The sequence below is a fragment of the Crassostrea angulata genome, chromosome 8 (genome assembly GCF_025612915.1).
Source record: "Crassostrea angulata isolate pt1a10 chromosome 8, ASM2561291v2, whole genome shotgun sequence".
Lineage (NCBI taxonomy): Eukaryota > Metazoa > Mollusca > Bivalvia > Ostreida > Ostreidae > Magallana > Magallana angulata.
In genome coordinates this window covers 36,725,003-36,752,674 of record NC_069118.1, presented here as the reverse complement: position 1 = coordinate 36,752,674, position 27,672 = coordinate 36,725,003, and the positions used below count along the sequence as shown (strand labels likewise).

General features: G+C 34.4%; 1 protein-coding gene and 1 long non-coding RNA gene across 2 annotated transcripts; one reads left to right on the top strand and one right to left on the bottom strand.

Moving 5' to 3' along the window:
• The first annotated feature begins 1,327 nt into the window (after positions 1-1,327).
• Positions 1,328-27,543, top strand: LOC128158990 (uncharacterized). Its single transcript, XM_052822012.1, has 27 exons — positions 1,328-1,428; positions 1,702-1,850; positions 2,054-2,164; positions 2,397-2,641; positions 2,815-2,978; positions 4,337-4,622; positions 6,587-7,290; positions 7,624-7,717; positions 7,805-7,840; positions 8,416-8,493; positions 9,579-9,605; positions 12,350-12,418; positions 12,691-12,771; positions 12,858-12,980; positions 13,130-13,366; positions 13,535-13,707; positions 17,528-17,700; positions 17,963-18,073; positions 18,255-18,499; positions 20,510-20,673; positions 20,929-21,214; positions 22,468-23,189; positions 23,285-23,384; positions 24,102-24,338; positions 25,919-26,038; positions 26,179-26,427; positions 26,590-27,543. The coding sequence occupies exons 1-27, from the start codon at positions 1,345-1,347 to the stop codon at positions 26,802-26,804; spliced, it is 5,283 nt and encodes a 1,760-aa protein (XP_052677972.1). The 5' UTR covers positions 1,328-1,344; the 3' UTR covers positions 26,805-27,543.
• Positions 9,672-11,306, bottom strand: LOC128158991 (uncharacterized). Its single transcript, XR_008240081.1, has 4 exons — positions 11,155-11,306; positions 10,791-10,887; positions 10,321-10,413; positions 9,672-10,159 (listed from the first exon to the last, which is right to left on the bottom strand). It is a non-coding gene; the product is annotated as an uncharacterized LOC128158991 (long non-coding RNA).
• Positions 27,544-27,672: the final 129 nt, after the last annotated feature.

The window sequence follows — 27,672 nt, the reverse complement described above, 5'->3', positions numbered from 1 at the left end:
TAGGAACGTTAGACTTGTAGATAGAGTTTAGGAACGGGAGACTTGTAGCTAGAGTTTAGGAACGTTAGACTTGTAGCTAGAGTTTAGGAACGTTAGACTTGTAGATAGAGTTTAGGAACGTTAGACTTGTAGATAGAGTTTAGGAACGGGAGACTTGTAGCTAGAGTTTAGGATCGTGAGACTTGTAGCTAGAGTTTAGGAACGTGAGACTTGTGGATAGAGCTTAGGAACGTGAGACTTGTATCTAGAGTTTAGGAACGGGAGACTTGTAGCTAGAGTTTAGGAACGGGAGACTTGTAGCTAGAGTTTAGGAACGGGAGACTTGTAGCTAGAGTTTAGGAACTTGAGACCTGTAGCTAGAGTTTAGGAACGTGAGACCTGTAGCTAGAGTTTGGGGACGTGAGACTTGTAGCTAGAGTTTAGGAACGGGAGACTTGTGGATAGAGTTTAGGAACGGGAGACTTGTGGATAGAGTTTAGTTACGTGAAACTTGTAGCTAGAGTTTAGGAACGGGAGACTTGTAGTTAGAGTTTAGGAACGGGAGACTTATGTCTAGAGTTTAGGAACGTGAGACTTGTAGCTAGAGTTTAGGAACGGGAGACTTGTAGCTAGAGTTTAGGAACGTGAGACTTGTAGCAAGAGTTTAAGAACGTGAGACTTGTAGCTAGAGTTGTTTAGTAACGTGAGACTTGTAGCTAGAGTTTAGGAACGTGAGACTTGTAGCAAGAGTTTAAGAACGTGAGACTTGTAGCTAGAGTTGTTTAGTAACGTGAGACTTGTAGCTAGAGTTTAGGAACGCATGCACCTCGTTGACTGCTGGTTGATGACCGCTCAAAATGACGATAAAAGCGGCCAGCATCGCCCTGGGTACTACTCCCTGATGATGATCCATGAGGCCACGCCTGTCAGCCATCACCGAGGCCTGATGAATAGGGATGGCAACAGTTGTGTTTTAAAAGTATACAAAAGATTGATGTTTACGTCATCATTACCTATCTGATTATATAGGCCTCAGTTAACTGAACTATTGCTCTAAAAATATGAATTACCTTCATAAACATATATTAGTTTGACCTACAGCTATGATGAAGTTTACTCATGTCATAATTCATCATTGTGTAAATCATGCAAACAAAATAAGATTAAAGTTTTTTTGCGTATGCAAAATTATGATAATTCAACAGGAGCGTTTTTTGATGCATTATAGCTTTGAGGTATCTTAAATATTTATGTTCGCGACAAAGTATTGGGTCATTTTAACAAACACATTTGAACCAATGAAAAAGAATTTCACAACTTTTGTTCCTATATAAAGTATATTCGACTGTGTTATGTAATGTCAAAATGAGATTCAAAGGAGAAATGTGGTCATCATTCGTTGTCTTTTCATTATTTTGGATTTCAATATGTGGACAGTACCTACCAAAGGTTCGTTGTTTGTTATCTTGCTTTGGATACTCCTTTTGTTGTTTATTAATTCTGTCAATCGCCACAGCCACTACATTGTACTATATCATAAGACCAATTTGCAATTTGTTTTGGAGAATAATCAAGTTTACATGTAAGGCTAGTATATACTATATAAACATAATAAAAGAACCTCATGAAAATGCAATGATTTTATAAATCAAAGAATGTAATTTTTGTGTTAAGAATTCATACTACTGTATATAAAAGGTTACCCTATATTGACAATTTCAGATAACGTACCTACACGTGGTGTCGGAGATTGACTACCGCTTCTCTAAGACAATAGTGACCAGTAAGATGGTCAACCAGAAGCCGTTTGCGACGGAAGCTAAATTTGATATCGATTTACCAAATGAAGCCTTTATAACTGCTTTCAAACTGTAAGGGTTATAATTTATTTCACAAAAATAATTTTTTTTAAAATAACATTTGCTTTACACATACTTTAACCCTTTTTTTGTTAAATTGTTACTGATTTGTATTTTTCATCAACCTGCATATATAAATACATATCACTTAACCAAAATACATATTTTCTTAAAAGACTTAATTGAACATTTTCTTGACCGATTTTGTAATTAAGAACAGTGAATGGAAGGGACTACCACGGGGATGTTAAAGAAAGAGAGATTGCACGACGACAATTCGAGGCCGCCAAGGCTCGTGGTGAAACCGCCGGACACATCATCTCCAGGTAAATGTCCCATAAATGAAGATGTCATGTACATTTTCAAATCTAAATGTCACACAGTGTCTGAAACACTGCTTTGGTCCAATATTTTCTTGTGGTTCTTATTTTTGTAAGTCGAGGTTCTTAGTTCAAATCTTATATATAAGGGTAAAACGAGGATTCTAAAGAGCTCTCTTTTTTTTAAACTGTGGACACTCTTAAGTAAGTCGGTGAAATATCACATCCTTATGTACAGGCCACGGAATACAAATAGCTTCCAAGTCCAAGTGAATGTAGAAGCGCTGGGGGAAGTGAAGTTTGAATTAGTGTACCGAGAGCTTCTAAAAAGAACCAAAGGCTACTACAATCATATCATCTACCTGAACCCTGGGCAGCTGGTGGAGGATTTCCTGATCACTGTGATGATCACCGAGTCCCGTACAGTCACTTATGTCAAGATCCCACCGCTACAGAAGGGACTGCTGGCAGAGGGACCACTAGGCAAGTGAAATGACGAGTGGAGTACAAATCGTTCTGAACCCAGAATAACGAGAAAATTAGACTTGACCTACACATTTTCGTTTTCTGTTCAACAATTGCTTTTCATTTTATCTCTTTCTAAACTACAATAATGACTTTGAAAATAATTCAATGCAATGAAAAATATATTTCAGGTGATAACGAATTAGCGCAGGTTGAATTCCTTTCTAAAACGCAAGTTTTGGTGACGTATCAGCCGACGCTACAACAGCAGGCCGCTCTGTCAGACGGGGGCGTGTCAGGCCAGTTCATCGTCCAGTATGACGTAGAGAGGTTCAATGACGCTGGTGAAATATTGGTGAGTAAGAGAGAGAGAGAGAGAGAGAGAGAGAGAGAGTACACGCAAATATCCTAAATAAAAAGAGACATATTTATTTTTTACTTTAATGGACAAAAAACAATAACTTTATTAAGTAGCACCAGAAAACTTATTTATATTTCAAATACATGTGCTAACTGTACTATCAATTATAAATCCAGTTTGATTTGGATAATAAAAAAATAACTTCATCACAGAAAAACCGACATTTTTTTTGTCATGTTTTCCCTAACAAGGAATCTGTTACATTAAAAAAATATAAAAGGCCCGATAACATTGTTTTTTGTAACAATTTTTAAAGGGACTTGAAAGCAATATTAGATAAAGAATTAAACGTATTTACTATAACTTGTATAACATGGTTTGTGCCAAGTGCGTTGTAACAATGGTTTCCTTATATATTTTGAATGATTCACCAATTGAATGTTAAAAGTCGAGGAACAAGCGAGGTAATGAGGGAAAAAAGTGTTTGTTATGTAAACAAAGCTCCAATATTATATTTGTTTACAAATAATGTAAAGTATGGAATAACCGTTTCTTTGACAAAATTGCTCGTGGCAAACAATTGTAAGGTGAACTGATTTAATGTGTTCATCAATAAAATTATCCACAGAAGAAAGAAACATATGATTGAAATTTATACCAATGAAATACAAATGAAAACAATTAGCAAGACTCGAAAATATTTCAAACCCTGTATCCTGCTTGTAAATCGTTTTTTGACTTTCAAATTTTGGAGAAGCATGAACAATGCCAATATTGAAAAATACATAGGCTAGGGAAAACAACAACAAAACAAAACAAAAGATTCCAAACCCTATATCTTGCATATAACTCAACATTTAACTTTCAAATCTTGACAAAGCAACAAAAAATTCCCGTATTTATCATTCTAAATATTAAAAATGGAAAACAAAATCTAAAATGTTGAGTGAGTTCAACTCCCTTTTCATTAATATATTATTCAGGCAGTGATTCTATTAGTTTATTATGCATCATTTCAGTGGATGGGCGAAGGCCAATCTTTCGAACAAGAAAATATAACTCCCTGCAAGCCATATTCTACGTCTTAAATAAAATCAAATAAAAAAAAACGTTTATAAAAATTTATATCTGCGGTCGATAAAAGAGGTTTTCTTTAGATAGGCATTGTAAACACCTCATTTTCGGAGGTCCAGCTGTCAAATCTGGTCGAAAAAAGCGACGTGATGGGTAAATCTTTCAATATCTGAGTATACTTTAATAGTTCATAAGGTTTACAGCATATGCATAATTAATGCAACACTTGCAAATGGATGCAATGTGTACGTGAATTCATTCCGCTAGTTTTATTTTAGGTCATGGACGGATGGATAGTGCACTATTTTGCCCCCGAGGGGTTACCTCCCATTCCCATGGATATCATCTTGGTCTTTGACAAGAGTGGCTCAATGTTAGGTCGCAAAATGAGCCAACTGCAGGCTGCTTTGATCAAAATTTTGGACGACACAAAAGATATCGACAGAATTATGTTGCTTTCATTTTCCCATACTGTCCACTCGTGGAATAGAGGCTTGGTGGCAGCTGACCGCAACAATAAAGAGGCAGCAAAGCAGTACATCAGAGAACAGATGGCATTTGGAGGTAAGTATTAGTAACGTGTACCGCTTTCATTTAATGGATGTCAATGGCCAAGGCAGTGGATATATTTGATGCTTATTAAGGCAAACATCTCTTGATATATCCTAGCTGCAGATCTGTAGATCTCGGTATGAAAAATCCATGCGCGTTAAAAAGTTGCAGTTTATGGCGCACAAAAATTGAGCTAGTTTTAATTAATCTTATTTCGACACAAATTGTGTGGAAAAAATAGTACCGCTAAATTCTTCAGTCTAATATTGTCAAATTACCTATCCGAGACTTTCTGTTAAAAACACTATTTGATCTGAAGGAATAAAATATGTTAAACATTCACGTGAGGATCGCAGTTTTTAATCTAGCATTGCATGATTTACATGTATTTTGGACCTCATCGTGTCAATAACAGCGGTCAAGTGAGCGGACAAATTGGAATAATGCGCGTTCGTGCCGAATGATTTGTCCGGTCCTCCGACGGTAGTTAGTGACACGACGACGTCAAAATACACCGGTAAATCATTATATGCTTATTTTTACATTTCCTTACTGAAAAAATTCATTATTTCATTAAATAAATCGGTAAAAATTGCAGACCATGGGGGGGGGGGGGGGGGGTTAAATTAATAAGAGCAAGAACAGCTGTTTAGTAAAACTAGTTTAAACTAGATCTCTCATACACCGTTTAGATGACCCCTGAGTCCTGAAAAAATATAATCCATGAAAAATAACTCGTAAAATTTTGGTTGAAACAATAGAGTCAATTTTATTGTTTAATAATTGTTAATCATGGTGTTTAAACAACATGTATGAAACGTATTTTTAAACCGATAACATAAAAATCAGGTTTGAAATCTTCTTATGTAAATTACATGTAAATTCATAGTCAGTAATTAGGCTGTTGCATTTAAAGGCATTAAAAGATGTAAAAACATAATTTAAGGGTAAACAAAGTAAAATGTAAATACATGTATAATTATGCAAACAAACTGCACCATGTACTTCACTTTAGAATATCAGAGGCAATTAAAGTGAAGTTAAAAGAAGTAAAATGTCCGAGGATTTCTTGGAATGAAATCTTTGTACAGAGGTTGTTAGGAAAAAGATTGACCAGTCCAAAACTAGTGCAATTTTCTGTGCGCCGAAAATTGCAACTTTTTAACACGTACGCAACTGGTTTTAGTCCACTAATGCATTTTCCATAGGCGGTAATGTTAACGTTATGGTTCATAGCTCCGGCCCTAATTTTCGTTCAGCAACGAGGGGCCTCTTGAATGAAAGCTCATCAAATTGTCTCTTTCCTGTTAAAATTTCGTGGTTTGAAGTCAGATTCGTTTTCCGGTAAAATGCGTCTGTATTGAAAAACTCTGAAAATGAAAGTAAAAGTAGGGAATTTCTCAGTTTTGGAAAGGGTGTACATCAAACAATTTCAATTCTTTTCTTCAAATGATAATTCAATTTTGACACTTGTTTTAAAAATTGCAAATCCTCTTTTCTGACATGTGTCAAGCATTCGGATTTAAAATGTCCCAATAAATGTATATACACTCTGCAAGTATAGGGACTATTTTGCTTAAAGGCACCCCTACCGATTCTAAAAATAGTTAGAGGGATATACCCAACTGTAGCTGCATGGTCTTCCATCCGATTTTTTTTCAGACCGGGAGCTACAAACTATCCAAATTATGTACTCAAATAATATAAAAACTTTTGAAAATAATATACACTTTAAGCTCTGATCACGAAGTGAATATTTCTAATACAAATTGAAGTTAACTTCTAGAAGTAAGAAAAAAATCACGTTAAAAATGAAATTATAATCTTTGTGGCTTGTAAACTTTCAATGTGATTCTTTAATTAAGGATGTATTAGTCTTTAGAGTGGGTTTTTTCTTTCTACGTGAGTAGTACATTGTTTATTCTGAAACTTATTATGTTTTTTAGTAAATAATATGATAAATAATATTCTTTAAGGAACGAACATCAACCTTGGCATCACAGAAGGACTGCGTGAACTTAAAACCTATAACCACGGCGACCGACCCGCCCTCATGATTTTCCTCACTGACGGCAAAGCAACATCAGGGGTAACAGACACGGACAGAATTCTGCAAAATATCATAAATGCTAACACTTATAATATCCCCATATTTGCTCTTGCTTTTGGAAGAGAGGCAGATTACACAATTTCTAAAAAGATCGCGGCAAAGAATTTTGGTTTTGCGCGCAAAATTTTCGAAGATGCCGATGCAACACTGCAGATTACAGGATTTTATGACGAGATATCCAGTTTACTCCTGGAAGATGTCAACTTTAAATACCTGGATGGAGCGCTCTATGACAGTACCGTCACCGACAGGCGCTTCAACAACTACTTCAAGGGCTCGGAACTCGTCGTCGCTGGAAGAGCAGACGATATCAACAGGCTGCAACAAGGAATGAAAATCTCGGCAACGGGATACGGTCACCGCAACATTTCTCTAAATTATCCCCCAAATCAATGCACCATTCTCCCTTACAAAGACCAAGGATTGCCCCCAGGGGAAAGACATCCTGGAATGATGGAGAAACTCTGGGCTTATTTAACTATTAAACAGTTGCTGAAGAAGATGGATGCCACCGACATTTATCAAGAAATAAAACAGATAGAAACTGAGATTCTACGTATTTCATTGAAGGTATAGCATTTCACCACAATCAATAAGTTACAACAGATGAAATATTACACTTTTAATAAGTAACTTATTGAAGATATACACACACACACATATATATATATATATATATATATATATATATATATATATATATATATATATATATATATATATATATATATAATTACAAATAGTCAATTAGTGAGTGTCACGTATTTGTTCTATACAGATAAAGATGGCCTTCTCGGGTTCTAAGATCAGTTTAAGATTATTAAAGCTTAATATTTAATTTTGATTGATATGTTATAATGATTGTAAAACATCATTGTAAAGCTTTTAAATTTATGATTGTAGTATCAATTTGTAACCCCATTAACATCTATGGTTGTAACATTGCCTAACCAACAAAAAGTAGAGCCATGCTCGTGCGGGGCGATACCAAGAGCTGGTAGGTTTAACGCTCATCAATTTTGTTTAGATAATAACCGATATCATGAAAGTCTTTTACTCCTCTTTAAATTTATTTTTTATTTAGGTCAAGGTTTAACAAATGGTCCCCTACCTTTGCCAGGTGAGTACAAGAAAAAAATACTTTTGTACATTTTATTATTTTTCTAATGTATAATTTTAAAAGATCTAAAACGCTTGAATATTGCTTTTACATCGTGGTTTACTTAGTATTCGTATTCTTTTTAATGATATACCGTTTTCACCAATTACTCAATGATTACAGAGAACTGTATACAAAATTTTATTTGCGACGATTTTTTGGCGATTGACAAGTGCTAAATTGTTTCGCAAGGAATATATTTTGCGAAACTTGCCTTATTACATGGACAACAATAAACGTTTTGAAGCCTGGTTTGCCAGAAGATATGCGTCTGCAATATTAATGCTCTTGATTCTTGCAAAATTCACCCACCAGCAAAAAGGCTGGTACATATAAACAGTTAATGTATTCTGTCGATTAAAGAATGACCGTGACAATACTTTAAGGACCCGATTCCTGGTGACCTAATATGTTTAACCGTCATTAAAGACAGAACAAGAGGTGAAGACTCAGTCTGTAGTCCACTCAACTGTAAACATTGATAGCAATTTTTTTTAAACTTTGTAAAGTAAATCAATACTTCTTGTAACGTGCAGGTGCAGGTGACCCTTTCCGTCCTGGTCAGTCCAACCCGCCCTTTGATCATTCCGATATTGACAAACACCTCGGTTCCTGTAAGTAACGGCTGGGTTTTTTTTTAAGTGTTTACACACATTCATTTGCAGTCATTGATCACTACATGTTTCCATGTTCTAAGTTTTTGACAACATCAGAACTGCGTGTACTAGATAATCTGTAGCGTTCAGAAGTAAATAATTTGACATCCAATTCAACATCTGTATCAATATTAAATCTTTAGATTTATTGTCAACGTATATTCATAAGAGAATTCGTATCTACATGTACCACATATTCCTCTATACATAAAATTATCTAATATCCTCTCATCAATGATCAATCATCTAGTCCTACTTACATAAAAATAATCTGATATCTTACTATTATTAACCGCATTCTAGTACATGACTTGTTCTTTTTATTATAGTTACTTGATAGATTACTATAATTTATAATTCATCTTGTAGTTTATTATTATATTATCTGAGATTTTATTTTTTAATTGTCAACCTTCTAGTGCTCAAACAAGCCTCTATATAGTTATCTACTTTGTAACCCTTTATATACATGTAATTATCTTTCATCTTACGTGTACAGTGCTATTAACTATCCGCCTACTTATCCTTTATAAACTTCATAAATCTGATATCTTACTATTAGTATTTGTTATCCACCCCCTAGTCTTCTGTATAATTGTCTGATATCTTACTGTTAATTATCCAACTTCTTGTCCTTTATACAATTATCTGATATTTTACTGTTAATTATCCAACTTCTTGTCCTTTATACAATTATCTGATATTTTACTGTTAATTATCCAACTTCTTGTCCTCTATATAATTATCTGATATTTTACTGTTAATTATCCAACTTCTTGTCCTCTATATAATCTGATATATTACAATTTAAAATCCACCGTCTAGTCCTCTTTTCAAAAAATTAAGCGGAGAAAATTATTCACACATGAGGGTCATGCCTCGACAAATTTCAACACTACACATTGGGCCTACAGAAATTTTTTTACCAAATGCTAAATGAATGTATTCTACTTCTATTCACAGTGGTTTTCTTTTTCAAACTTCTGTAATAACTAAGTAACAAGTTCAATCTGATGTAATTTTATACACTTTCCATATTTCAGTGCCAATAGGTGGAATACCTGGGTTAGGTAAAGTAGACATGGATACATACTATTTTGTTAGTAAAGACGGATGACTGAAATAATATACAGCAAAATGTGCCACATACGTTTCACATACGTTAAACATGTGTGATACGTATGTGACCTCACGTACGTTTAACGTGATTTAAGTACCACGTGTGTTTAACGTACGTTAATGAACATATGTGAAACGTATGTTACACGTGTGTTAGACATACGTGATACATTCCATATGTTTTACGTATGTGGATCAAACGTACGTTTTTCACATGAATTACATACATATCGCATGTAAATTGCTTAAAATTAAATTACTTGAATATTTTTAATTTTTCAGTTCATTCTTGATATACTTCATCTTGCTGCTTGAATCATTTCAATTAATTACTCAGTAACTTCAGTGGATCTTTGGAAACATTCATTTTGTATTTCCAGCTACTTGTTAATCTAAAATTAGAGTTACAGAAAAAAGACAGTTTCGAGATTAAAAATGAATTTAATTCCTTGAATGATTACATTTAGAATTATATTGTTGTCATTCTTCTGTGCTTTAATAGTTTCTGGAAAAAAACCAAAGAATTTTACATTAAATTTCATTTTATGATAAAGTAAATTTACAAATGCCTCGGTTGGGTTATTTATTTAACAATATTGTTAAAGAATAACAAGGGCAAAATAGAAGGTCAATCACAAGTATTAATTTGAAAAAATAATTTTTTACCTCCAGTACATGTATATTCATCCTGATTTTTGTCCACCACCAACTTCTTCCTTTTTAATGTTTTCCCATGACACTGCTTGTTTGAACTTCTTTCTAAAATATTAATACAAACTTAAGTACATACACGATAAGAGTTTTTAAATACACGATAAAAAATATAATTTATACATGTAAGCAAAAAACAACGTATACAGGTAAATATTTTTTATGCAAATAAGCTTGAATCATTTGGGTGAAATGATATTCTAAAGTACACTTACACATAGTTTCACATAGCCCCCAGAAAAGTGGGTGTATGTGTGCATGCATTTGGGGGGGGGGGGGGGGGCAACTCCTTGATAATTCACTTTTTATATGAAAATTTAAGTAAAATCTTTGCTGCAACAAAAAAAAAAAATAGGGGGGTATTGGGTTGGGGGTGACTGGATACATGTCTGTATTAATCCTTATCCTTATCTAAATTGAATTACCTTAATCTGTCACTAAATTAAGCAACCACATTGCAACTGTCTTTGAACTCCGCGAAGAACTTTTGGATCCTGGATCATTCATTACAAAATCTTCAGGCTACATCAAAACAGATCTTTGAAACTTCAGTATTATATCCATTTGCTACAAAATAAGTATTGGTTCTTCTGTATTAAACTAAATTAAATAGCTGCTTAGTTGTAGCTCTCTGGGGAAACATCATTTTTATCGTCATTAATTCAACCCGAATTTTCCCGGAGAACACAGTTACAGCTCCGTGCTACATGTTTACTCTTTTGACATCGGTAATTGTACGATATAATTTTCAAATGCAAGTAAATAAAACAAATACTTGACAATCATTACCTCTGCTAAATCCATCCTGCAGTTCGATCTTCTGCCTCCGTGACGTAAAAATGTGACGTATATTTTGTCATCGACAAAACTAAAACCGATTTCGTATTAATTCCGGATTCGTTATCGAATTAATTTTAAGAAGACACGTGGCTTCTGTTAATGAAACAACTTTTTTTTTACATAGTTTAAACCAATGAACACGCACAGTAGCAAGGCTTTTCTTCACACATGTTCACATGCATTCATTTCAAAGACATGAGTGATAAAGCAGCATCAGACATGTACATGCAGATCATGCGCGGATCCAGAATTTTTTTTTTCCCGGGGGGGGGGTCCGAAGGATAATTGTGTTTGCCCGGGGGGGGGGGGGGGGGTCCGAGGCATATTTGCGATAATTTTAAATTTCATTAACTTTCATTTTCCGGTGGGGGGGGGGGGGAGTTGGGATCCCTCCGACCCCCCCCCCCCCCCGCCCCTTAGATCCGCGCATGCAGATAAAGTTATTCAAATGCATGCCTTCAGTTCACACATATGTAAAACATACATATTATTAACGCACCTGTAACATGGTTTTTTGAACTCATGTTAACCATGTGTTTATTAACATATGTGTAACATGTGGTTGAGATCTACATATGTAAAACATGTGATTCACATAATTATGTTTAACTTGTGTAAAATTTAACGTATGTTAAACATATGTGATGTTGAACATATGTTACCACACGTATGTTAACCATGTGTTTCTCAACATATGTTTAACGTACGGTTTGACTTCACATGTGTGTAACGTATGTTTAACGTATGTTGTACGTGTGTTATGTTCAAACATATGTGAAACGTATGTGGCACAATTAGCTGTGTATACATGTTGCAAAGAAGTAAAGATCATGTTATATAAGACAAGATACATGTATACGATGTAACGAGTTTCCATTCAGTCTTCAGTAGTTCGTAATATATTTGGGAAATGGTTATGAATTGCGAATTCTTTTATTATTTTTTTTTTCGAAATGGATACGAATCCGGTTGATATGACTTGTCACTGGTATACATGTATGTCTACAAACTATTCATTGTACAGGAATTTAAGCTTTTAATAATGCCTTACAGTTCTCATTTCATCTAAAATTAATCTATTAATCTGTCTCGCCTTTAACGGCATGCACATGGACTAATCGTTATTATTATTATTAATCAACAGGATTACCAAAAGGATTATTTGCAAAAACAGTAGGAAAAACTGTGGTATCAGACTCACCAAACACAGGAGGTAAAATCACCCCCCCCCCCAAAAAAAAACCACAAAAAACCCCCACAAAATTGTTGAAAAGGCGTAACATTTTATATGAATCTACTTAGAAAAAGAGCCGTTTTGTTATCAAAATTTATTTTATTCTAGTTTTATGTGGAAACTCTATAGAAAAAAATAAAGTAACTTCGTAAATGACTTTCAGGATTGTGTGCATTATCAAAATTCTGATTCTCTTATCTCAGACTTTTTTTTCCACCCACACGTATTTTTTTTGTTTGACTGTTCTGTAGCTAATGGAGGTAATGTAGCTAGTGATGTCAATGCTCCAGTCGCACCCCCAGTCGCACCCCCCGTCAGCCCTTCTCTGTCAGGTATCTTTTATTTCATCTCTTGCATCTTTTCATGTGTTTTCTCTACATCATGAAAATTGATCTCATCTGTGTGTATTCTATCACAGCCACCTCAACCACCCCTCAGTTTGTGATCACGGTGACCGGGCTGAGTGATCCTTTGTGCTTCAATTTGCCACTAACCTCTGGAAAAGAGTACAAGTTATTAGATGCTGCAAGGGGTTCCTCTGGTGAGAAAACAAAGGTTTTTTTATTTATTTAATCAAACGTTTTCATATATTTATAATGTATTGTTTATATATGTAGCTAATGTGCAAATCGAACACATCTACTTCTTACACTTAAAACTTGCATTTTAACCAGGTGTTTATTTCGCTAGGTTATGTATTGGATGCAACCATTGGCAAAAGTTTAATTGAAAAACTGTCGGTTATCCGAAAGATAAGGCGTTTTTCGGTGCCTTCAACTGTGACCAAATCAAATGTCGAAGATACAGAAGTATACTCATACAATGAGATGGTCAGCGGGATGATTATTAAGGTGATCAGCAAAGCAGACGGACTGATGATTGTCATTGAAGTGAAGAATAACAGAGGAAACCCATCTGGAATACTTGGTATCTCTCTCTATCTGTCTCTGTCTCACTCTGTCTCTATCGCTCTTTCTCTCTCTCTCTTTGTGTGTCTTTCTCTCTTTCTCTCTCTCCCCCTCTCTCTCTCTCTGTGACGATAAGTAATTTCAATATATTTCTGTTTACATACTACAGTTTGTTTTATTTTTACAGGAATACTGAGAGATTTGCAAGCAACAGTTACAGCTAAATCTGGAAACCGATCTAGGCTATCGATCACCAGTGGCTCTCAGCAGATTGCGGCCACAGCAACCGAGGCCACATATACCGCCAACAACAAGTGCTTGTTTATAAAAGAGACAGATATTGCTAATCTTCAAATCGACGTTAACAGTTTTCTTAAACCTTGAATACAAAGTTATATTATTCCTGTAGATTTATGCTATGCAATTAAAATTCATTTGAAATATATGTATTAAAATTTAGAATGTACTATTGTTAATAGTACATACAATTGTTAATAGTACATGTTTTATTATGAAAAAATGACATTAACAAACCGTGTCTAATTAAGTAAATACTTATCTAGCGCTCTCAAAATGAGAGCGCAGCATTGTAATGACACTCCATTTTAAGCCACTTAGCATACATATATGCCAATTTATATTTTATGCATGTCTACATCGTTAATCATACAGACGAAATCTAAACTTAAACCATTTGTTATTATAGTAATTACTTTTTTTAAAGAAAATAATTATAGTATTATCAATACTACTTATGGGAGCTGTTCGGAAACTATTGAGACGTTTACTCCATTCAATTCAATTTATTGTGCTTTAGCTTAACAATTCATTGGAATGCAAAGTATAATAGATATAAAATTATATTACAAACTTGCAATGTCCAGTAGAAGAGTTGGCATATTAAGAGAATAACATGCACATAACATGCATAAAATATAAATTGGTATATATGTATGCTAAGTGGCTTAAAATTGCGTATCATTACAATGCTGTGCTCTCATTTGGGAGCGCTAGACAAATATTTACTTTTTAGATTGATTGAGTTCCTTTGTATTAGTTTAACTAACTTAAATCACTGGGCTTTTTGTAATAACAATTCTTTCTATGTTTTTTCGTAATTCAGCGTAAAAATGACACACGAGATAAAGTGGAACTCATCTTCTAAATCTTTTTCATAACAAAGATTGCAAAATATTTTATTTCTTGGCACCTTGTTGTGTCGACCTTTTTCAATTTTTAAAGAGTGTGAAAAATATTTTATAATTTATTTTTTTGGAAATGTAATTAATTGGTTTCCTGAGATAAGATTGCAGTCAAAAAATATCTACAAGATGTTGATATAACATTCTCTTTGCAGAGGTTGAAAAAGATGACATCTAAATCTTTTTTATGACAAAGATGGCAAAATATCTGATTTCTTGGCACCTTGTTGTGTCGACCTCTTTCAATATTTAAAGAGTGTGATGAAGTTTGAAAAATATTTACAATTTAAAAAAAATATATAATTAATTGATTTCCTGAGATAAAATTGTCTACAAGATGTTGATATAACATACTCTTCGCAGAGGTTGAAAAAGATGACCTCAAACTTTATTTATAGATATCTAATATTCTACACTCAAACATCCTGTTGGTTTTACATTGATTTCACCAAGGGCAATAAATGTCTGATTTCTGAAGCATCAACTCGTGTCAGTACTTTCAGTATTTGATTAAAAATAGCAATTAAATAGATCCACTTTCATTTTTTAAAAATGTCTTTAAAATGCGATTCAAAATTATAGAATTACACATATTTACAGTCCCGTACAAACCGGAGGTACATGTATATGTAAGCTCTCCCCTCCCCCAATTATACTCACAATTTCGAATTCATAACAATAGTATGTTGAATCACTTTTAAAAATATATACATGTCATGTAAGGTTAAGCAAGTTTATAATTATGGGCCTAAGAACACTAATCAGTTGAAAAAAATATCACTTTAACTGTTACATCTACCAAGTATCATTCCCTCTATTTCTTACAGAAGCTTATAGTTAATTCATAGCTCTATAGAAACAACAATACCGAAATCTACACGCGCCGTTTATATATTTATTGATCGAAATCTACAGCGGATGGAACTGACAAGAAACTGACAGGACTGAAATTGACACGGCCTGTAAAGCGATTGGTCGAAACTCGAAACCTACAGCGACCTAAGACTGCACGGAATAATCATGATGATGTCAGACTCAAAGTCTGAAAGGAGACGATTTTGCTGTTTCTTTCAGCAAACTTTTTTTCGTGAATGTTATCTCTAAATTAGGCTTAGTGGAACAGGTTAAGAAATTTTGTAGTTGTACTTGAATAGCAAAAGATCTAGCCAGAACACATGAAATTTTCATATAAATAATTTTTTAATCACTTTTACTTTATGCATTGAAACATTTCATAGATTCGTCTAAATTGTCTAAATGTTATTTGCAATTTCTCAAAATCACTCCATCGCTAAAGTAAAGAGGAAAATGCTAACGTTCCTATATATTTCATTAGAAAAGCGTCAAAACAGAAATCTAAACAATACTAAGTTTGCTCAGGCGTTATTGCATAAAAATAGCGCGGGCAAAGTTAGTAAAAATAACACATGATGAACTGTAAATCCTAGGAAACGATTGAACAAATTTCCAGGTTATGTTTTCTCGTGAGATTTTTTTTGGGTGTAAACCCGTGACCAACCCTAAGCCATTGGAATAATAAAGAAAAAAATATTCTATATGCTAATAATAATGCTAATTCAATCGTTAAGTACTTTGATGATGATTTATCACAGCAAATCTTATTGAAATAAATTTTAAAAGGCTAGGTGTGTTTTTCAGTAAAAACCAAGACCTAAGAATGATGGGTTTTGGGTATCCATGGTAAAAGAGTTGCTACGCAACCAAATATTGGTGTTTTTTTTGATAGGTATATGATAATATGCATTATATTAAAATTTGAAGAAAAAAAATCGGTGACTATGCGTGGCGATACTCGTATACAAGTGTTTAATTGTTTACAGAGAAGGCTCTTGAATTTTCATAAGCTGAGCAATTCATATTGCATAATTATGTTCGAGTTAGAATTTATTAAGTTCAAAATAATTTGTATTGTTCAAGGTTATGCATCATTTTTTTAATTCTTTTAAAGCACTTAGAATTACAAATATTCTAACTACTAGTATTATGATTATAAAATGGATACTTCAGATGATGTCACAGTTTATAATTAAGATATTTTTACATGTGCTTTAGTCAAATATTACTTCTAATCTTTTGATCTCAATTAATTAATGTTCAATTAAGAAAAAAGAACATTTTAAAACAAAAATAAAGAACCATTATGTATAATTTGCCATAGAGAATTTTGGTTTTTATGTCATAAGTCCTTTAAAGAACAAAATATGTCACCATAAAATTAACCATCCTACTCCTGGCAACAACAGGAGCAAAGTATATGTCACCATAAAATTAACACTACTCCTGGTAATAACGATAAAACAAAGCGGGGTATGATGTTGAATTTCTTGTTCGTAAATGCTGATAGACAGTTTCTACTGAAGGTATTTGTTATAAAAATGTTCTTCCTATCTTTGTTAAATGCTTCGCTGAAGTGTCCGTGACTGGTTTGTACTGCAGAGAGAAATATTAAAAGAGGAGGAGGGAGAGAGAGATCTTAAAATTTCGGGATTTCCCCTACTTTTTCATTTCTGGATGAGATTAAGATTTCTGACGTCTGACCAATCCAAGGTTTTTCCCCCTCGCAGCATCAACAACTTTGTTTATCAACATTTGCGCACGGTCGTCTGCCACCGGTGTATATATAAACAAGCAAAGCGATGAAGGAAACATATTCATGAGCACAATATTTGATGATGGATGTGCTGTGTAGACTTACTCTCTTTATAGCACTCTCTGTTTCTTTGAGCCTGTGTAAAGAATCAGCGGAAGATGTAAGTTTTACTTCATGTTATAACTCAATAATGAAATATTTTTTGAAATCATTTGATGTACATACGCAAAAGTTAACATTATTTTTTGTGTTAATCGTTTATTGGATTATTTTATTATAAATTACTTTATTAATTAATTTATTTTTTTTATTTTTGTTATTGTTGTTGATCGTTTCATGAAATCATTAACTGGTTGTTCGTTTCCAGGGCGTTACAAAGACTCCGACGATTTATTTTTTGCATGTGAATTCCGAGATAAAGTATCGCTTCTCAAAGACAGTGATAACAAGTAAAGTAGTGAACCCCTCCAGCGAGGCGTCCTCCGAGGCTCTGTTTGACGTCACGCTGCCAGACGAAGCCTTTCTCTCAGCCTTCAAACTGTAAGAGATCTGAAATTTAATGCATCGACCGATTTTATATAAATCTGTATTATTGTTACAACATGCGCGGATCCAGATTTTTTCCCGGGGGTAGTGGAGCGGAAGGGGATATGTATGTTTGCTAACTAGAGGGCCCAAGGCCTATTTGCATAGTAATTTTACTATGTAAATCTATCATCCAAATTTTCAGAGGATCTAGCCCCCCTCTCCCATACCCCCCCCCCTTTAAGATCCACCCATGGTAACAGTCGTTCAATTTCAGAATAATAAATGGAACCGAATACAATGGCGAAGTCAAGGAAAAAGAGCAAGCAAAGAAGGAATATGACGTGGCAAAATCGCGCGGCCAAAGCGCAGGGCACATTGTGTCAAAGTATGTTTTTTTCATTTATTAACAAAAAGGACTTAATAAATAACAAAACTTGTTTTCATGTCGAAGTTGTTGTACATCAAAAATAGAGACAAACGTGAATGAGTTTCATAACAGATCACACAATATAATGTATTTGTGTCCTAGTAACACGGAATGTGATTTAATTTGTCTTTTCTTCTAGGCCAAGGGACTCGAATAAATTTCAAATCCAGGTGAATGTTGCAGCCACCGAAAAAGTGACATTTGAGTTGACTTACCGGGAACTGTTACGGCGACGGATCGGAAACTACGAGCAGATAATCTTCATCAATCCTCGACAAATAGTGAACGATTTCAGGGTAGATGTCTCCATCGAGGAATATAGAAATATCACAACTGTCAATGTACCGCCATTACGTAACGATATTCTGACAGAAAACAGGGAAGGTAAGTGTTGTATATAGAGGTACACATATAAAATGATATGAAATACATGTAGACATTAATAATTTCCATTTCTAGAAGCCACTTGTGTGTTGGCTTATATTTTTTTAATGCATCACAATAAATATTAACATTAAACGTGAAGGAACATGCAACTAATACGGACAGTTTTGGCATATAATAAATAGAAAATTCAGGACTTTAATCAAACATTCATGATATGCTTTAGGAAATTATTTTTTGGGAAAATCAATATCTGATCTCTACTATAAGTTTTGTAGTATATGTTGACGTTTAAGACTGCTTCAGTTGTTAACAACTTAACACAAAGTTATTATTAATATGTTTTACGGTGCGACCGTTGGGGCGAGCACAGCATGTGATCAAACAATGAATTATAATAAATTAATAAAATAAAATTAACAACGTGAAATATGAATGCCAAAAAATAAAACATACCTATTTTTCAGTAAATTTTCAATATTCATAGTTTATAAGATTTGTTATAATTTATTTATTTATATGTAGAACAATAGTTTAATCTCAGATACAATGTTGTTAAATAATAAAGATTTTAATATATAAATATTCATTGCACTGCATCTCCTCTTTTAAAGTGATTGTGATTATGATTGATTGATTGATTTCCCCCTTTTTTTTTGCAGTAGACATTTTTTCTTAAACTTACATATAAAACTTGACTCATCATAGAGCTACCCCCATGTTAAAATTTTTTTCATTTTTGTCAATTTATACATAGAAAATCGACTTACCATGGATTTGCCCCTCCACTTAAAAAAAAAAATTAATGTTTAATTTTATTTTTAATTTACGCTTAAAAATATTTGCTTACAATGTTAAAAGAACATGATGTTGTCCCCCCCCCCCCCCCCCCCCCCCGCATGTAATAAATGGAAGTGAAAATAAAGAAACCATTGAACTGCTAAAGAGCTGAAGGATTAGAATTTTCATGATTTATTTTTCTTTTTGCTTGCAAAGATTTTTTGGGTGAGGCTGCCATCCACCCACCCACCCCCTTTAAAAAAAGGCGCTGCTACGTATAACGTTACGTTTCAGGAAATTACCGTAATTATAGTGAATAAAATATTTGTGAGCATTCATCCAAATTAGTGCAATTTACAACTGTTTCCTGTATCTGAAGAAATGTCCTTATTCGTCAGCTGTTCTTTATCTTAGCCTTTGCAAGATTTTAAGAGGATTTTGGTCATTTCAGCAGATTTACAATAACTTCAATTAGAGTAATTTCCCCTTACAAGTGCTTATTGTGACGTCAAAGCTGACGTTGGTTAAGTGTCGTCTTACTCTTTAAAACTCCCCTGAGAAATAAAAGTATGCGAAGTATACTGTTTTATTTAATTAAAAAGCATGATGTTCTTAAAATTACACATCTTATAAGCTTTTCAAAGGTTTTACTTTGATTCTCGGGAGAACGTGATGTTGGAACGTGAGGTTGGAAACCATTGGTACTATGAATTGTGGGTCAAAATTTACTGACTCCGAAAAAATATATCGGATCAATGTAAACGTTTGTGACGTCACACGATTATTTTTGATTGAAAGTGTACTGAGGTGAACTTTAGAGGTAACATTGACTGTATGTCGCTTACATCGTTATTGTTTTTACTGTCTAAATTTGTCTTGCTGATTCTCGTGAGAGTGTGAAGTGATAAAAATTGCCATGATTACAGGGAACTACTGGGACAATTAAAACGATGCATTACTGGTCCGATTTACTGACGCCAAAAAAATCCGTTGAATGAATGTGCAACTAGTCCGAATTTTCTATTCACACACGCCTTGCCGGTAGAGCTCGCTTCGCGCCGGCGCTGCGCGCCGGCGAGCTGCGCTCGCTATAACCCTTTCCAATAGATTTGACTTCTTTTACCTTGTAAAGCGTTAAGAGCTCATAATTAATGTTTTGCCTACAATTTCTAATACCTTTGTACTTATTTATATGACTCTTGACCAAGTTATGATTGTTTTGGTATGCAGGAGAAAACAGAGACGCCGATATTGTTCGCCTCTCAGAGACCGAAGTGAGCGTTTCCTACTCTCTCACAGCCTCTCAACAGCGGGCTCTATCTGAACAAGGCGTTTCCGGCCAGTTCGTCGTACAGTACGACATCGAGAGAGAGAAAGATTCCGGGGAAGTTTTGGTATTAACCGATTTATATTCCAGAAATGTTCAAGGCTAAACCACTTTCCTTCGAGAAATAAAATTAGTTTTTGGCAATGGTGTGTATGTATATATACATTCAGGCAAAGATCCATGTGTTAAGAATAAAACCGGTTGTAAACTATCTCCTAAAAAAAGTCACATTTATTTAAATATTATTTTATTGATAAAATTTCATTTCTATTTTAAATCGAAATTCTGTCAGATGCATCACAATACATACTGGATTCTTTAGGTGATGGACGGTTATTTTGTCCATTTTCTGGCACCAGAAGGTTTGGATCCGATGCCAATGGACATAGTCTTTGTTTTAGACCGAAGTGGATCTATGAGTGGAAACAAGATGAAACAGCTCCACGAATCCATGCTAAAGATATTAGATGAAATCAGCGAACAAGATCGGTTCATGTTAATTTCTTTTGATAACCAACTGAATTTCTGGCGTAACGAACTTGTTCAAGCAACAAGTAGTGCCATTGCAGACGCCAGGCGATTCATTACCAGTATTTCTGCCCGCGGAAGTAAGTGCATATCAAAATCAATCTTAAAAATGCTATATTTTAGCTTTCAGCTCAGGTGAGCTTTTCTGATCACATTTTGTCTGTCGTTCGTCTGTCCGCCCGTCTGTCCGTAAACATTTCACATTTTCAACATCTTCTCAAGAAATATTGGGCCAATTTAAACCAAACTTGGCACAAATCACCCTTAGGCAAGGGAATTTAAAGTTGTGAAAAAAGGACCACGCCCTTTTTCAAAGGGAGATACGGTAATAAGAAATTATTAAATTTCTTCTAGAAATTTAAATCTTCTTCTTAAGAACCATTAGGCCAGGAAAGCTGAAACTTGTGTGGAAGCATTCTCAGGTAGTGTAGATTATAAAGTTATAAAATTCATGACCCCCGGGGAAGGGGGGGGGGCCACAATGGAGGGGGGGGGGTCGAAGTGTTACATAGGAATATATAGAGTTAATCTTTTAAAAACTTCTTCTTATAAACATATCAGCTAGGAAAGCTGAAACTTGTGTGGAAGCGTCCTCAGGTAGTGTAGATTCAAAATTGTGAATATAATGACACCCCGGGAAGTAGGGTTGGGCCTCAATGGGGGGGGGGGTCAAAGTTTTACATAGGAATATGTAGAGTAAATCTTTAAAAATCTTCTTCTCAGAAACTAATCAGCCAGATAATTCTTTAAAATAGTTAAGACTTTGGCCCCAGGACAATTCCTAGGCCTCACAAGAGGTTCAGAGTTTGCTGTAGGTTTATATCCCGTATATAAACAATTGTTAAGGATCTTTTTGAGAACTGCAGTACTCAAAATGTGATATGACCATAAATGCATCCTGTTAAAAAAGGGAATAATGATTATTAAAATTAGAATAGCCAGGGGAAAATGGATTTTATTTATGGAGATGCAGGATCTACATGTATAATTGTATATTGTCCAGATAGTTTGTATTATGACATCATTAAGCTGATTTTATCATACCTATTGTTACTCAGGTGAGCGATGTAGCCCATGGGTCTCTTGAATATCCAAACTACAAAAAATATATAGTCAATGACTCTTCCAAAATTCTTCCGATGTGATTTTTAATCTCTATTGTAGTGTAGAGTAGTTTAGTGGGGTTTTTTGCATTTTTTTAAAATAAAAGAATCATAGACATCATATGTTAAATACTAGAAGAAGTGATTGTAAACAAGAAATTTATCTTCGATTTTTGATTTTGTAAATAATGAAATAACGTTCTTTAAATCATATATCTTTTATTTTGAAGGTACTGATATCAATTCAGCAATGACGGAGGGGTTGAAAGTATTGGCCAGTGAGAGAAACAATTCACGGGCACCTATTTTAGTTTTCCTCACGGACGGACAACCCACTTCAGGGGTCACAAACACTGTCAAAATTCTAGAGAACATTAAACTATTCAACGAAGTTCAGATTCCTATTTTCAGTCTGGCCTTTGGAAAAGGGGCCGATTACGACTTCACTAAAAAAGTCGCAGCTCAAAACAATGGACTTGGCAAAAGGATCTACGAGGATTCCGACGCGGCGCTACAAATAGCTGGGTTCTACCAGGAAATCTCCACGGTCCTCATGAGGAATATATCTTTTAAATACGTCGACGGTTCTCTTAATAAGACGACCCTTACTCGGAATAATTTCAATACGTACTTCAAAGGATCAGAGCTTATTGTTGCTGGACAAATACAAGACATAGAAAGATTACAAGATGGAGTACAAGTATTTGCAAAAGGATATGAAAACGTTGATATTGGACTTAAGAGACCATGGATTTGCGTTTTACCGCCTCCCATTACACTTCCACCAGTTCCAGCAATTCATTCAGAGCCATCCAAATCAGTGAAGCCAACGATGATGGAAAACTTGTGGGCATACCTTACAATCAAACAACTATTGCGTAAAAAGGATGGCATTGATGACAAGGAAGAAATAGAAAACATTAACAAGAAAATATTGGCGATGTCTCTAAAGGTTAGAAAATCAACTGGATCAATTTCAAGACATCTTAAAATATTTTCATATGTACGCTGATGATAAAACATCACATATTTTTTGTTATATTGCAGTACCAATTTGTTACCCCGTTGACGTCAATGGTTGTGACCCTCCCCGACAATTCAAAAGCTGGTCTAAGCAGTGATACGGTAGAAAAGCCAATAGCAGCAGGTAATTGATTGTGGTTTCAATTTGATGGATTCATGTTGTTAGGAATTTTGATGATGTAGGATAAAGCTACACTACAGAGAAGCAGCTGTTGCAAAACAGCGTTGTAGTGTTAAGAAAATACCGGTAATCAAAAGAATGAAAATAAGAAGAAAAGTATAAAGTACAAATGAATGTTTGTTAATGTACAGATAATGCAGTTCTATTTTATACATGTGCTTTAATCATAGTTTTCATACTATCAACAAAGTAGAAATTCAATTCTAGACTTTGTGATTTATACATAATTTTTCAAAGTGCGTTAAGATTTTCAATACTAAAAATTGTTGATGTACCTTCATAACGCGCTTAAAATAATTTTTTTCAAAGTGGGTTAACTTGGTTTAAAATTTTTCAAAGCGCGCAATTCTTTCAAAGTGTGTTGCCACACACCTTCAAATGTAAGATTCCTGTAAAGACGTTTAAATATCGTAGGTGCGGGGGATTGGACAGACATTGTACGCTCTTCTCCCGTATGGTTTTGTTCCTGTCATTTGTTTTTAGTATAAAATGAGGGAGACATTTCAATGCAGAAATTGTCTCCTATATTTGTATTTCTCCGCTGAAAGGTATAATCATTATGGATACAGTTTCTGTTAATCACGGAAAAGTGAAAGGAAAGTCAACCAAGGACATAGTGAAGTTTGCATATTGAAAACATTTCATTTTATATATTTACAGATTCCATGGGTGTGTTCTTTGCGAATAAACAGAAGATGAATATAAATTCGAATACCTTCGCTTACCAAGGAATGCATGCATATGGTATGCCCCAATTATTTCATAGTGGTCATGCCAGTATTCCATTCATGAAACGCATTGGGGTGTCTTTATTGCCGAAAAAGAAATCTAGAGGCAAAGTTAGAAGAAAATCTCGAAGAAAGAGCTCTAAAAAACCCAAATCTCCAAACATTCAAGGTAATGTGACCGCGTAGATCCGATCATTGTTAGGGAATTCTTCTGGAACTTGCAGTTGCACTGCAGTAGGTGTAGACCTGTATGTTTAAGTGTGCCGTATTCCCAAAGGTCCACCAAAATACAATTCCAGAGAAATAAAAGCCAATTTATGCAGGATTCCGAATTTATTATACAAATTTCAACGCTGGCAACATTAAAACGATTCAACTGACGGACATGTTACAAACGAGACGGATATTGCCGGTATTGGCCTCCGACCTCAGGCTCCTGTATGAGTCAGACGACTGGCCGCGAGGCTGGCCGCCGTATTCCAGACTTCAGATTGACAATTGTACATTATTTAAATAGTGCCTGTTTCGGAGGGTAACAGTTGAAATTGACACCCCGAGAAAACCATTGTCAACCGACGCGAAGCGGATGTTGACAATGGTTTTCGAGGGGTGTCAATTTCAACTGTTATCCTCCCAAACAGGCACTATTTATTTTGTTATACTGAATGTCTTAATTTTAAAGAAAACATCACTGCTTTTAGATAGGAATAACGTGAATTCTAAGGCGAACCGTACGCGCAGGATTTTCGCGCATGTAACAATTCGTAATGTTACCCGTTGCTAAGTGCGTTGCTAACGCTGAGGGTAATAGAACAGATTATGAACTGCGTCTAAACCAATCAGATTTCAGTATTTAACATGAAAGTATAACAATATATAAATAGTGTCTGTTTGGGAGGGTAACAGTTGAAATTGACACCCCGAGAAAACCATTGTCAACCGACGCGAAGCGGAGTTTGACAATTGTTTTCGAGGGGTGTCAATTTCAACTGTTATCCTCCCAAACAGGCACTATTTATTTTATTATACTAAATGTTTAAATTTTAGAGAAATTTTTACTGCTTTTGAAAAGAAATGACGTGAATTCTACGGCGAACCGTACGCGCATGTAACAATTCGTTGTGTTAACCGTTGCCAAGTGTGTTGCTAACGTTGAGGGTTATAGAACGGATTATCAACTGCGTCTAAACCAATCAGATTTCAGTATTTAACATGAAAGTATAATAAAACTTTATATACGAATCTTAACTATCAGTAAAATTTGACAGGTGATGACATTAAGTAAGCTGAGTGGGGGGTTCACAGATATAAAATAAGTAAATAAACCCAATGGGTCTTTGATGTCCTGGACATAAAAAAAGGAAATTGCACAATGTTGTTTTAACAGATTATCAGTTCTTGAGATATAACAGTCATGTCTCTTTAATATCACACTCATAGATTCCGAAAAGTGTCAATCACTAATTGAATAAATAACTTTGATAGAATTAAATTGTGAGGAAATATTACAACACAGGTGTTTAATTTAAAAAGTAACGGCCAAAATAAAGATAATAATGAACAGTGAATTGTGCACTGTGATAGTAAGATCCATCAAATGAATATTTTGATAGCGCAAATAAATAGGTTATATATCTTTTCAACTGTCACTGATGTCCATGTAATGTCTACAAATTCTCCTGGTTTGTATCCTTGTTGTGCGCCCGGGAGGTCCATTATTTAAAATTGTTTTATTGATTTACATTTTAGGGACTCGGCAGCACCTCCCTGCATTTTTTGTTAATGTATCCTCAGTAAACATGTGTTTCGACTTACCATTGATAGAGTCGAAGAGGTATAGCATTATAAACATGGTGCAGCAAAAAAATGGTAAGTGAATAATTGGAATGTTGAGAATCTTCTTAGATTATTTAAATCTGATAAAAATCTATATAGATATTGAAACATGAAAAAAAATAAAAGGAAAAGCAATTCCATTTTTTAATACGCGCGAAAAATATTATTAACAGGTTGCTCTGTGTCCGCGGAACCATTAGGCCTACAGACCTGGACGCCAAAGATTACCATTCCTAGCCTTAGAGTAAACAAATTTAGAGGGAGTAAACTGCAGGAAACAGTCGTCATCAGTTCAAATCAAACCGTTCCACAGGTCGACTGCCTCGCGGACGGAATCCGCCTCGGCATCTTATCCGATCAAGGTGTCCGTGTGACGGCTGATATATCCGGTCGTCAGAGGAAACAGTATACTGGAATTCTGAGTAAGTTTATACATTAGGGCTTAGAAACTTTGTAATTGTGTTTTTTAAATAAGAATTTTGCATTTAATATGATCATGTTTATAATCATAATCACGCATTTGTTTCACGTTTAAAAAGTACATATTTGTTTCCACGCCATAACACAAAATGTCTGATCTACAGGTCGCTTTGTCAACATGAAGTGCAAGGTTGTCAGAAGAACACCAAGAAATGGAAAACAAGTTGTAAAAATCAAGTGCCGACAGCGAAATAAGCCAACCTTAAAGCTGAAGGCCATTGAAAGAACGGCTTCATCTGGAGAATCCTGCTTATTTCTGAACAAAAAAATGACGAATCTTCTGAACTTAATCCCATCAAATTACGAAATCATTCCGTGACGTCACAAGAAAGTCATCTACATTGACCTTTAAGGGGGCAGTGAAGAATTCCGATTTCAAATGTACATATATTTCGTTTGAACAAATTAAACATTTTGTAAATAGCATCAATGTTAATATTTTACAGTCATATAATTGATGATATGATTTTTTTAATTTACTTTTTCTTCTCAATTTGTTGAATGATTAGCGAATAACATATGTTTTAAGAGAGATGGATCTTACAAAAAATTGTTCCTTTATAATTTCACGGTCATTGAGCAGTTCAAGCTATATTTTGGACTTTTAATACATTTCTATTTTAAAGATGTGACAAAAATGGGGAAACATGAAATCATTAAGAAAGTAATTGTTTCCTACATAACGGGGGATCACTAATACATCAACTTTGATGTATTAGTCTTTCAAATATAAGTCTTTCAAACAGATTAAAAAGAAAGGCAGCGAAATATATTTTTTCTTTTCATAAGATTACATGAATAAGAACATATGTAAGATTTTTTTTTAACTGGAAGGATTTCAAATCATTAATATTTATGAGATACAATGTCACATATTTTTTTTCCATTTAAAAAAAAATTGTTCTCACAGTAAACATTTACAATATTTTGTCATGTTTATTCTTTATGCTATAATAGAATTTCAAAAACTGTGACACTCTTGCATATAACTAAATGTTTAAAATACGCTATAAATAAAACCAAAAGATTTCCTGAATAAAAAAAAAGATTAGCCTGTGTCTTGTAGGTGTCATTCGCTTAACTGTGACCATCAAACGTACACAACGACAATATCAGACAAGTTGGTATAAACGTCTGGCATAAAATTCAAGATAATAATACTTTCATTATTGATTTAATGCATTATA